Below are 12566 nucleotides of genomic sequence, written 5' to 3'. Positions count from 1 at the left end.
CCTCCCAAAAGGGAAAGCAGAAGCAGATGAAACGAAGAGAGTGTGAAAGCTTATTCTCTCCCTATCGGAGATGCGAAGCTAAATCCTGTAAAGACTGTGTACTAAAAAGATATCGTCCAATTAGAGGTCTCCCTAGTATTTGCCATTTCCCCACTGCAGGATTTACTTATATCATTGTTCTCTTTGCCTCCTTTAAATCCTCCGACAGAGACTCTTTTTGTTGTATAACAATGTCCATCAGAAAGACTAATAAGTCTGTTTTGAAGAGAACTTTTTAGTAAGGATTTGGGGATCCCAGCTCAAGCTACACGATGTCTCCACATACACGTATATCGGGCTAAATTATAGATGCGCGCCGTGAAAACAGTGACCGTTACAAGCTTGATTTATATACCTTTCATACTTATTATTGAAATGTTCCTGTTTCTCCTATTTTATTGCATTATTTTCCCACGAGACAAAAGACACAGGCGGATAGTTGCTGTATGTCCATCCACTCTATGGAGGCAATAAATTTCAATTTTCTGAAATCCGCTTCATCGAAACCGTGCATACGCAAAGTCGGCTGGTGATAAACATCTTTGGCGATCACCAAATGCATAGATTCCAAGCATCATGCCTATATAATAATTTAGTAATCCATTTGTCTTTTTCATTCTTTTTTTTTTTCTTTGGGAATTTCTCCTCTCTCCCTGAAACCTTACCTGTGAATGAAGCACCTACAAAAGGTGTCTTTGTTGCAACTTTATTGGCGACTGTTCCAATCCATATAGGATGGGAGCTGGTTTCTTCCTGAAATCCAAAGCGATACTCATCTCCACATTCAACAATAAGTATAACAGAACCTGTATCACTGAGCTCCTTCTCAATTACAGAACCTTCTGACGGCTGAAACCGAATGATGCGATTGTTGCCTTGTTTTCGAATTCCAAGACTGCTGTGGGTTAGATAATTCCACCAGACAACAGTTCCAGCCTCGACATGCTCCGAAATAGGCTGAAATAACAAACTTGTCTCCCATGTACAGAATTGGTGGGTTTGCTTCCGTAAGAATAGGGTTGGAGAGGCCGGTGTGGCAAGCGTATAAGGTCCACCGTAGAGTCGGAGATTACCAGGGCGCTCGCTGAGTGAATAGTCAACTGTGAAGGGTGTGTCTTTATCCAAGTTAGAAGTTTGCGACATAATGTAATTTTGATGCCAAGAATTAGAAGCGTACTCTTTCGATACCATCCTAGTTGGAGTCGAGAGCCAGAAAAATCGTCTTCCCAGAAGACCAGGGGTTCTTGGTTGTAAAGACCTCGTCCAACAGACTTAAGGGATATATTTTTTCCACCATTAAACACAGGCCAATCGTCCTCCCAGTCTACCTGAACCAGAAACGACTCTCGCCCTGGTGAAGTTAGCGATGAAGACAAGATTGCCAGGTGGTCTATACCAACCCAATACCGACTCCTCCCAGTGGTCTTCCCGTCGGACAGGTCGAACTCCTAGAAGCACTCCCCACCAATTTCCATTCATGTCCTGAACTAGATCGACATGGCCGGTATTCTGAACTTCATCTTCAGGGCCGTTTTTCCAGAGAGGGTTGTGTGGTCCAACTTCCCAAGGTCCCAGGGGTCCTTTGTCACTCCGACAAACCCATTCGCAGTGGCCGCTCTCAGTGCCACCTTCTGCAGTGAAGAGGTAATAATAGCGACCGCGTTTCACGATATGGGAACCCTCTGCCACACCAGATGAGGATTCGCGAATTAACCTCGGTTCTGATGTTGAGCGACCTGTAGCCAGATCCACAGTGCAGATGTGAATAGCGAAATCCTTCAAATTGGCACTTGGAGTTGGATTGAGTTTACGATACGTCGACGACAAATATACGGTTCCATCATCATCCCAAAATAACTAGTTTTCGCAGATATATTAGCCCTCATTTCCGTCATAGGCAAAACCATAACTTACATCCTGGTCGAATCCAACCTGGTCGAAGTAAACTGGGTCAGACCACGTCGTTTCATCCCAAATATTGGTCGTCTTCACATAGAAGCCTAGTGGCCAGACTCGGTCATCTTCCTGTGGACGATACCGTTGGAAGCTCGCAGCAACGATGTAGAAGACCCCATCGTGGTACCGGATGGTCGTCGCCCATACGCCACCCCCGGGCTCCGGAGTATGAATTTGAAGCTGGCCAGCTTTTGTCAACGCATGGCCAATTAGGGTCCACTTGACCAAATCACAGCTATGGTAAATTGGGGCACCCGGGAAATATTCAAAACTAGATGTAACAAGGAAAAAATCCGAACCAACTCGGATTATGGACGGGTCAGGATTAAATCCTGGAATTATGGGGTTGGTAAAACTCATGGCCGTTCAATTTATTTTTTAGACACTTCGATCGCCCAAGATACAGAGTTAAATGGAAAAGCACGGCGGGCGTTCTTTACCCGGCGAATGACTGATTGGTGGAGAAATATAGCGCCCGAGAGGAGTGACTCGGGTTAATGTAATTCTGAGGGTAAAGTTGAAGCATTAAGCGGTGACCCAATGTCCATGGATTTTCCACAGGTGGTATTAGTGCCTTACACCGCCCCCCAACCCTTCCGGGTTGTGGGTGCGCCACACACTAATTTCCACCCACACACTAATTTCCATCTTTTCCTATTTCTCCTATCTATCGCTACATCCCACTAGTATCTATAAAGAAAATATCACCGTTCTGGCGTGCTTCCTCTGCTCTATCTAATGATGCCTGGGATTCCTGTGTAGGATCTGGTGGTGGTGATGTTCCATATGCTTTCTTCCACTGCTTCCTTACCCGCTTCCGCTCTGCCTCTACTTCCTTCTTATTTCTTTTAGCAATAGAACGATTTGCATCTCTAATAGAGAGCACCCCTGTTTTACTAAGCGGCGTTTTAACCTAGCGCTTAGTGATTGAGCGCTGTAGTGGTTGTTGAGCTTCCCTAATCTTGCGAATAGTATCGTTCGCTAGATTTAGGTTCTCTATAGCAATCTTGTTATGATGAAACACACGATCAAGATTACGTTGCTGCCTTAGTGTAAGATCCTCTTGATATCTAGCAATCTTCCTTTGATTCTTTTCTAGATCCTGTATAGATCTAGGCGGCGATTGGTCGATACTAGAAGAAGATATAGGTGGTAGTGAAGGTGTTAAACGAAGCGGTAGATCTAGTGCTAGGAGATCTGGGATTTCTTGGATAGGAAGGCTATTAATAACCTTTCTACTATCGACTAGATAGATCCCACGATCTTTGAACGATTCGCGAATAATTCGCTAGCTAAACGCTCTATTCCGAATATCACCGATTATTCGAAGGAACTCGGATCTCCCGATAGGGCTTCCACCCTAAAACGCGTGATCGTTATTCGCTAAGCGGAAGTGTTGCTTATAGCTTAGAAACGGCTTACCGTCAAGCGGCTGGCAAAGGTATATAGTATATAGTAGGAATCCTATTAGTAGGATATCGTTCTCTTCGTAAAGGTATAGGAATTCGAATATAAGATACAAACCGTGACTGTCGAATATTAGGATACGTTTTTCACCCGATTTCGTACGGTCGCGTGTTAATTCTATAAAGAATCGAAGCTATTGAACTGCTATATCGTCGGTTATCTAACCGTTTAGCGATGTAGTAATCGTAGTATATAGTGGTAGGCTTTCTGTTTGATTAAACCAAGATTCTATAAAGATCCCGTTGCCTTTGAATATAAACCAAGGTTCTAATTGCCACCCGTCGGCAGCGATACACTCGATAGTCGTTATATTTTCGCCTTAGTCTAGCTGAGGAAGATCTACTATCTTCCTACTACTACTAGTAGTAGTAGAAGATATAACGTTTCTAGATCTTCCTTCGCCTAGTTGAAAGCCGTATTCATCAAAGTTATAGACTAAGCGTGCCGGTGTAGTCTTCTTGATTGTTTGAGCTAAAAGATCGTACCAATATTGTAATACTGCTAGATCTTCTGCTAATATTCGCTTTGATTCCTTCGTATACTGCTTAGTAGGCCCTAATTGAAGATGTTTAGGAAGCCTATTAATAAAGCGATACGCCCACATCTTGCTAATCGGCGGCTTGCTGACGCGTTAGCATGCACGATTCGCCCACGCTTCTAGTATCCTAGGAGTGATAGGCATATAGCAATCGTTCATATATTGAATCCAGCGAATCAAGGCTTCTTCTTGATAGGATTCAAGAGCGTGTTTAGCATTAGATATTGCTATCTTAGGCCTTGTTTTCTTGTTGATCCGATTCGAAAGCGTACGCCTAGGCACGCCAAATTCGCGTGCTAAACGGGCTATATTCGGCTTCTCCTCGCGTGATGCAGCTAGGCAGGCCTCAGCCATACGAGATTCATCAAATTTAGGCATCTTTAGATGGTGGTGTTGGATAGGGAAGCAAAAATAGGGTGGTAGTGGGAAAGTGGAAATTCATGTGTGGGTGGAAATTCATGCGTGGCGCACCCACAACCCGGAAGGGTTGGGGGGGCGGTGTAAGGCACTAATAATAGCCAGTTCATTGATTTTAGTAAAAAAACGTACCGGTCATATCATGGTCGCTCGACAAGGAAATCTTCTATGCATTGATCTAGATAGGTGCTCTTTCCGTCAAGATAACTAACCTTCGAAGTTCGATAAAGTCTTATTTTTGTATATGCAGTGAAGGTGCTTTCCGTCCAATGCATTTTCATAACCCCCTCTATTCAAAATAGCCTGGACCACATATTTATATACGTAGCATCATATAATCCAATCATAGGCAGACTTGATAAGCCAAAGTGGATCGAGTCATGTTCTCGTTGAAATAAAACCAATTGAAAGGACAGACAGAACTGTCCAGCTAGATTCGATAACTTCTTCAGGTCTCCGCAATTATATATCATTCCTTACAGAACGAAGCCTTCCATAAAATACAGCCATACAGTCTATGTTTCGCCAGATCCTTTTGAACAGGTCTCCGTCATTCTCTTTTGCTCATCTTTGCCCCTGAACCACATCATCAAACCACCTCCCAGTTATCTAACCAATACAACTGCATTTTTTGAACAGAAGAAATGGGGGACTTCTTACATGGTCCTTTTCAGTCCAATCCCTGTCATCGGCGAATAAGTGGAGAGATCACCGCCGCTTCCCACCCCCTAGCCGCGAAAATTCGCAACTGTGGCTATGCTAGTGTTCATAGAATCTACTCCCGCCCCCGCTGGATACTGACTAGGACAGGTGCTTAGCTCCAAGTGAAGAGTCGAATCTTCGCATGAGATGCGTAATATTGTGAGAGGAGTCACGCGTCTAATCCCGTCCTTCGTTCAGCTGGTCTGGGTAGGCCCGCAATTTATCTGCGCTGAGCTAGAAGACCGAGAAACATCCATGAACTGGGACTTTCAGAACTCGAAGAAGCACAGAAAACGAAGGAAGCGGCTGTCAAATGGTTGGCCATGCGGTATTTCATCTTCAATCTTCGACACTGACAATGCAGGCTACAATACATCCTGCGTTCCGCACTCTCCAGAAGGGGTGAGAGACGGAAGACCATTTACGTCTGAGAATCTGCTGGTGTTTCGGCTTCTGCTGCACGATGGAGAGCTTGTTCACCCTGACGTAATGGCCATTGGCCATCATCCCCCTCATTTACCCGGGTTAGCAATTCTTCTCCTTTAGGGTAGTCGGCCCACTCGCCGATTCTCCGACGCCAAGCACATCCCGCTTCCGCCTCCGCACTGGAGGACTGCCTAAAAGTGAACTTCAAAGCGAATGTTAACATCGTTGACTTCTGTTTCGTCTCCAAAACAGCTGATGCAGGTATATTCTGACCTTTCAATTTCATAAACGAATTTCCTCGCAACTGATCACCTTGGACTACATGATCACCACAGCATCACCGCTAATATGACCTCAATATGCGTGGTTGAAGAACAGTCGCCCAACACGAATCACATAACCCTTGAGACAATCGCTCGAAGTGAACAGCATGGAATAGACAGCGTATCATATCAGTCTCCCGATGGGTTCCCTGCGCTCGAGAAGTGGAATCAGCCACCAATCAATATATATCGCTCTCTGGCAACTTTCTGGAGCTTTCTGGTTATGGGGGCCAATGATGCTGCTTACGGTGTTAGTGTCCTCGCAAGCTGCTCTGTCACTTCTCAAAATCTTCAAATTCAGAAGCTAATGAGAATTCCCCGTCATGTGCTTGATAGGCCTTGATTCCATACGTGCGTTCCCGTTTTAAAACATCCCGGAAGACGGTAGGAAACGGTTGAATACGAGCCAAGTGTTGAGGACGTGAACTTAGATTGATTGCTGACTCACCCCAACCACAGCTTGAATCATACTATCACCTCACGTATACCATAGTGTCTCTGGTTTTTTTATCGCCACTGGTAGGATATACGCTGGCTGCCTTTCTAAATCATCGCATCCACACCTCCCTCGGTCAGCGAGGTGTGGCTTTCATAGGACCTGGATGTCACCTCATTGCCTATGTGGTTAATTGCCTGCACCCGCCATATCCTGTTCTAGTGGTCTCCTTTGTCTTCGCTGGATTTGGGAACGGCCTGGAAGATGCCGCGTGGAATGCATGGATTGGCAATATGGCGAATGCAAATGAGGTCCTTGGTCTCCTTCATGGTATTTACGGGGCTGGCGCCGTGTTGAGCCCATTGGTCGCGACATCGATGATTACGAGGGCCAAACTGCCTTGGTTTTTTTTTTATTATGTCATGGTTAGTACGGTCTTCTGTCGTGTCTCAGCTCTTTTGCAACCCTCTGCCCTGATTCACAGCATTCAAATCAGTTGATGATGTTTAGGTGGGCTGCGCGGTCATCGAGATCGTTACCTGTAGTGCCTGCTTCTGGAAGGCCACTGGTGCCATTTTCAGGGCGGCCACCCAATCTGTCGGGCAAAATCAGAAAGGTGGTCTTCGATCTGCTCTTTTCAAACGTCCCTCTGCCCGAGTGACCTGGCTGTGTGCGCTATTTTTGCTGGGCTATGTCGGAGTGGAAGTCGCGCTTGGTGGCTGGATAGTAACCTTCATGATCCGAGTTCGGCACGGAGATGCTTTTGCCAGTGGAATGACCGCGACCGGGTTCTGGCTGGGGATCACAGTGGGACGGATCATCCTAGGTTTTGTAACTCCGCGGGTTGGCGAGAAGACAGCAATCGCGGTCAGTATCTGCATTCCCTCAACAGTAGTTGTGAGCCCTACAAGGTCCGAATTGTGTTCCTAATCAATATGCAGGCGTATATTCTGTTCTCGATGGTATTTGGGGTAATACTGTGGCTGGTGCCTCAGTTTTACGCGTCAGCTGTCGCTGTCTCGCTCCAGGGCTTCTTTCTCGGGCCCTTATTCCCAGGTGCAGTGGTAATGGTTACGAAGCTGCTGCCACGGCACCTACACGTGAGCTCCATCGGGTTTTGCGCCGCCTTCGGTGGTTCTGGAGCCGCAATTCTTCCCTTTGCTGTAGGTGCCATGGCACAGGCCAAGGGGGTACAAGTGCTGCAGCCATTCATAATTGCCTTGTCCGGGGCAATCTTTGTGGCCTGGCTTGCATTACCTCGTGTGTCTCGGGTGCAGCGGAGCGAATGACTGGGGAGATTGGTTTTCGAATCAAGGATAACATTGCCATGGCATATGCAGAAGAAGCGTAGATGGGGTTCATATGAATTCAATAGACGGGGCAGGCTCGTGACTTTTTCACAAATGACGCACAGGCGAAACGCGAAAAAGGAAGCAGAGGGCATGATGTCTGACATGTGAAAGCCCAGCGCCAGCAGCCAAGGCCTAATTTTTCTTATCTGATCCGAATTCTTTAGCCCTCCCGAGCTGTCCTGCCCCGAGAAATTACCTGTCCAATCTTGACAGGAATGTACAGGATATCCCCCTTTCACATGTTACGTAGATCACGCTATGAAGTCATGGGTTGTGCATCCATTGAACGACACAAAGAATGGTTGAGTCGACTTCTCTTCCCTGGGTTCCGTTTCCCGTGGCCTTCCTTGCTGCAGGGGGTTTCCGATTATCGGGGAAGAATGAAGATGGTTCGGCTGAGCCGTAAAACCTATCCGGCTTTGACAGTGCCGATTAGTAGATTTCTATTGTTTTAGGGGGCGTTAATACGAGAGTCAGCAAGCCGAGGTCCAAAAGGGATTAAGGGCGCTACCAAATCTCCAATATGAGCCTATTGCCACCATGCCAAGGTAGTCGTAGTTACTCCTTACCAGGATCGTGTTAGAGCCGCCGGCAGACTCGGTCAGTTCAAGCAGAGGCTGACTTTGTCGCCCTGGCGCCCGACTTCGGTAATAGCGAGTGTTGGCTGACCCCGGAGGAACCCCAGCCGAGCGCTCCAGAGTCGCTGAGAGCGAAGACAGAATACCAAGGCACACACGAACGAAGATCAATCTGAATTTCAAATCTCGACGGCTAACAATGTGCTAAGTAAGCCCAAGTCCTCTCAACAAGCCTTTCTATTCCATTGCTCTTCCCAAAATACTTGCCATTATCCAATTCTCGGCGACATCGGTGCTCTTCGGTCTGCCGTGCTTACCTCATCGGGGCGCGCCAGTTCTGCCGAGGCAATTTCCCGATTCGGCCACCCTCGGCCTAGAACGTCACCGGGGCCCCGTGGAGGAGTTGCCAGCGTTATAACTCCCCAGGTTTTCCTCCTCTCTGTTTGTCTTCCCTAGTGCCTATTCCCCTCAATCACACTCAATCTCTCCATATCATGCCGTCTCCTCCCCCAGACTGGGTCAAGGCCCTAAAGCCCTCGGGCCCGCAGGGTTCCGAGCTGCTGGCACAGGAGCGTGCGCAATCTAATGTCAATGTTGAGAAACTGTCAGAGCTTCTTCACTCTAGGGAAGCCTTGGATCGACAACAGAAGCTGTTGGGCGTTCTACAGCCAGAGATTGTCTTCGACAAATCTCAAAACCACACCCTGGGTCGTGTGGAGCGGCTTCAGCGTTCGCTGGCCAAGGCCAAGCGTCTGCAACAGCTGGCGGAGCAGAACCAGTGGTCAATGGAAGAACTTCATGCCGCCAATGACCTCATTGGAGAACCCACTCCCTATGGCCTTCATGCCAGCATGTTCCTGGTATGTATTGCGAATCTTGTGATAACGGAGTGGGACGTGTGATGACTGACTCCGGCTGCCTTCCTCTAGGTAACCCTCCGCGAACAAGGTACCCCCGAGCAGCACAAGCTGTTCCTCGAACGGGCCGAAAAATATCAGATCATCGGCTGCTACGCTCAGACGGAACTGGGTCACGGATCGAATGTTCGTGGTCTTGAGACTACTGCTACCTGGAACCCAGAGGACAGAACCTTCACGATCAATTCACCAACCTTGACAGCCTCAAAGTGGTGGATTGGCTCTCTGGGTCGCACCGCCAATCACGCCGTGGTTATGGCGCAGCTGTTCATCGGTGGTAAGAACTACGGCCCACACCCCTTTGTGGTGCAGGTCCGCGATCTGGAGACACATCAGCCGCTTGAGAATGTATACGTGGGTGATATTGGCCCGAAGTTTGGGTACAAGTCAGTGATCGGCCAAAAATTCTGAACCTTGAGGTCTTACTTTGCTAAACAAATATTCATCCACAGTACTATGGACAACGGCTTTTTGCTGTTCAACAATGTCAAGATCCCACATATTAACATGTTGGCCCGCTTCTCTCGCATCGATAAGGAAACGAGCAAGTATGTCCGTCCTGCTTTGCCGTCTCTGGTCTACGGTACCTTGACTTGGGTGCGCTCCAACATCGTTCTTCAGGCTGGTGGTGTCCTGGCGCGCGGTGTGACCATTGCCACTCGCTACTGCGCTGTCCGAAGACAGTTCCAGGACCGTGATGCAGATGCCAATGCCGGCGAAAACCAAGTCCTGAACTATAAGATGGTGCAGGTCCGCCTCCTCCCCCTTCTAGCATCTATGTATGCTCTGCACTTCACTGGTCGCGGTATGATGAAGCTTTATCAGGAGAACCAGAATCGTATGAAGGCAGCCGCCTCTCCTGGCCAGAACTCTCGGGGTCCTGGTCCTGAAGAGCTTCGAGCCGGTGCTGACCTGTTGGCGGATCTACATGCTACCTCCTGTGGCCTGAAAGCGCTTGCCAGCACTACTGCCGGTGAAGGCCTTGAAATCTGTCGACGTGCTTGCGGCGGTCACGGCTATAGCAGCTACAGTGGCATTGGCCCATGGTATTCGGACTACCTTCCTACACTTACCTGGGAAGGTGATAATTATATGCTGACCCAGCAGGTCGCACGTTACCTGCTCAAGTCAGCCCGTGCCGTGCTATCTGGAAAGCCTGCGGACAACGACACTTGCCGTATCCTTCGATCTTACCTCGACCGTCGCGACAAGGGTGCTTCTTTCGATGTGCTTGAAGAAGACGCCGATATTGTAGCCGCTTTTGCCTGGCGCACAGCGCATCTTACTTTTGAGGCTCTGAAGCACCGTGATGCCGAAAAGCGTTCATGGAATAGCCTCCTTGTCGATTTCTGGCGCCTTTCTACTGCGCATTCTCAATATCTTGTCGTCAAGAATTTTTATGAGGCTGTCTCCTCTGATCAGCTCTCACAGGCATTGGACCAAGAAACCAAGATCCTCATGCACCAACTCTTCCGCCTGTATTCTCTGCACACCCTGGAGCGTGAGGCTGCTGAATTCTTCTCCTCTGGCGCCGTAACTGTGCGACAAATTACTTTGACCCGCACTACCGCTGTAATGAAGCTGTTGGATGAGATCCGCCCGCATGCTGTACGCCTTGTGGACGCCTGGGCCATTCCTGACTGGCAGCTCGACAGCAGCCTGGGTCGATATGATGGCCAAGTGTACGAAGATCTATTCCGCCGAGCTAGCCAAGAAAACCCCGTTAACGACCTGGTTTTCGACCCATACCCATGGAATACGGCATTGCTCAAGAATCAAGAGCCTAAGAGCAAACTATGATTTTTTTTCTTACCGGGCTTCGTTCCTTTTCTTTCCTGACTCACGATTTGTATTTACTTCAGCCCTTTCATTCTGTGCGCGAGTACTTTTAGGAGTCATTGGGTAGACAATAGAGATAAATAAGACATCATAGAGTGAAAAAATCTGGAACAAAATCTTGGAAGTCTGTCCATTTGAATAGCAATTTTTCTACCTTTGCGTGACGCCTCAGCAAAAGCCGTATGTGGTGAACCGCAACTCCTTCCAAACCATGTTATTCAGAGCCACGAATGTCTGGTAAGCACACTTGTGTAGTCTTTATTACTTAAAAGACGGTGCAGTTTAGTCAACTGTTTTCTCTATCGTTTTGTCCAACAGACTGACGTGGAAATACGTATATACTATGTTTTACCGAAGACCTAATATTTCACTGAGTCTCAGAAAATTCTACTCTGTACCGCTGGCTTCCGAATTTGAGATTAAATGTACATTTTACTTTATTTATGTAGATATGCAGATTGAAGATTGAAAAAGGTTCAAATAAAATGAGCAGCGGTAGTCCACGCTATTAATCAAAACTAAATTCAAATCCCGAAATGGAATATTTTGGAGACTTTGAGGTTTAATACGCGAAACTCTCGCCTGTCTCGAGACTGAAGAACGGATCAATGGAAGAGGACGATAATTGGTTGATAATTCTGGACATAGAGAAACCCCGAGATCATTTGCTTATGCATTATTTTCAGGTCGTACCGCCTCTACTATCAGGTTTGGCCGTCAAGAGCTTTTGTTTCCGGATGTGCGGTGCATTCAGAGAACACCTTGTCCCATCCGCTAATGTTCTCCCCTTCAAAGAGCTGTGGAGTAGGAAACGGGTCACCGCCAGTTGATTTTGCTGATTATACATAGCCTCGAGAAATTCAAATGTCTCGAAAATATGCCACCATCGAGCTGGAGTCTCATAACATAAACCGCCCTGAGCAGGACGTGAATGACTTCTTCCATATGAGCTGATCCTCAGAATTCCGCCTGTGGGAACTGCTAATACTCATTTGGGGCCGAGCAGGTTGCAACAAAGATCCATCGTTCGCTAAATCCGTAGTCACAGTATATAGAACTTTATCAGATAGATTGGCACAACCATGGAGGATACTACGGAGAAACCGACCAATATCATGACCGGGTAAGCGAACGAAAGTCTCAACAATTATATTCTCATTCTCGGTCTAGGTCACCATGATCAAGAATTTCGGCATTATGGATGAAAAACATAATATTGGAGCACATTTTAGCCACATTGGTGATTCATGTATCACTCAAGGGATCGCTCAGACTCGTGAGAAGCTTTCACCCCAACGACCACCCTCGGCAGTTCGACCTAGAGATCCACCAACAGGTCTAAGTGGTACATTGACGCCATTATTACTGAACCTAGCAGTCATATATCCTCCTTACTACTCATCAGCCCTTTGTTCCTGATTTGGGCAGGGTTTCAGCTGAGGATCGAAGTGAAAGGAGGATGTACTCTGACCTAGCTCCTATACGGAGGCTATGGGCCAGCTACGTTAGTAGTCGGTCTCTGGTATCGATCATAGTTCAATGATAAACAGAACCCAAGCTAGTTTATTAACCTATG

The 12566-nt window shown here is 47.4% G+C and overlaps 3 protein-coding genes across 3 annotated transcripts; 2 read left to right on the top strand and 1 right to left on the bottom strand.

Annotated features, from left to right (window-relative positions):
• Window positions 1-536: 536 nt before the first annotated feature.
• Window positions 537-2355, bottom strand: N7462_002887 (glycoside hydrolase family 43 protein; the record flags this gene model as incomplete). Its single annotated transcript, XM_057074613.1, has 5 exons — window positions 537-619; window positions 705-1154; window positions 1217-1390; window positions 1440-1896; window positions 1954-2355. 5 exons carry the CDS (start codon window positions 2353-2355, stop codon window positions 537-539), a joined length of 1566 nt encoding a protein of 521 aa, XP_056938254.1.
• Window positions 2356-5893: 3538 nt separating this feature from the next.
• Window positions 5894-7593, top strand: N7462_002886 (uncharacterized protein; the record flags this gene model as incomplete). The annotated part of the gene is made up of 4 exons (XM_057074612.1): window positions 5894-6142; window positions 6328-6729; window positions 6815-7171; window positions 7246-7593. 4 exons carry the CDS (start codon window positions 5894-5896, stop codon window positions 7591-7593), a joined length of 1356 nt encoding a protein of 451 aa, XP_056938253.1.
• Window positions 7594-8728: 1135 nt separating this feature from the next.
• Window positions 8729-10951, top strand: N7462_002885 (uncharacterized protein; the record flags this gene model as incomplete). Its single annotated transcript, XM_057074611.1, has 3 exons — window positions 8729-9094; window positions 9164-9537; window positions 9604-10951. 3 exons carry the CDS (start codon window positions 8729-8731, stop codon window positions 10949-10951), a joined length of 2088 nt encoding a protein of 695 aa, XP_056938252.1.
• Window positions 10952-12566: the final 1615 nt, after the last annotated feature.

Source organism: Penicillium macrosclerotiorum, assembly GCF_028827735.1.
Source record: "Penicillium macrosclerotiorum strain IBT 26536 chromosome Unknown utg000002l_segment0_segment0, whole genome shotgun sequence".
NCBI lineage: Eukaryota > Fungi > Ascomycota > Eurotiomycetes > Eurotiales > Aspergillaceae > Penicillium > Penicillium macrosclerotiorum.
This window is presented reverse-complemented; position numbering and strand designations above follow the sequence as displayed.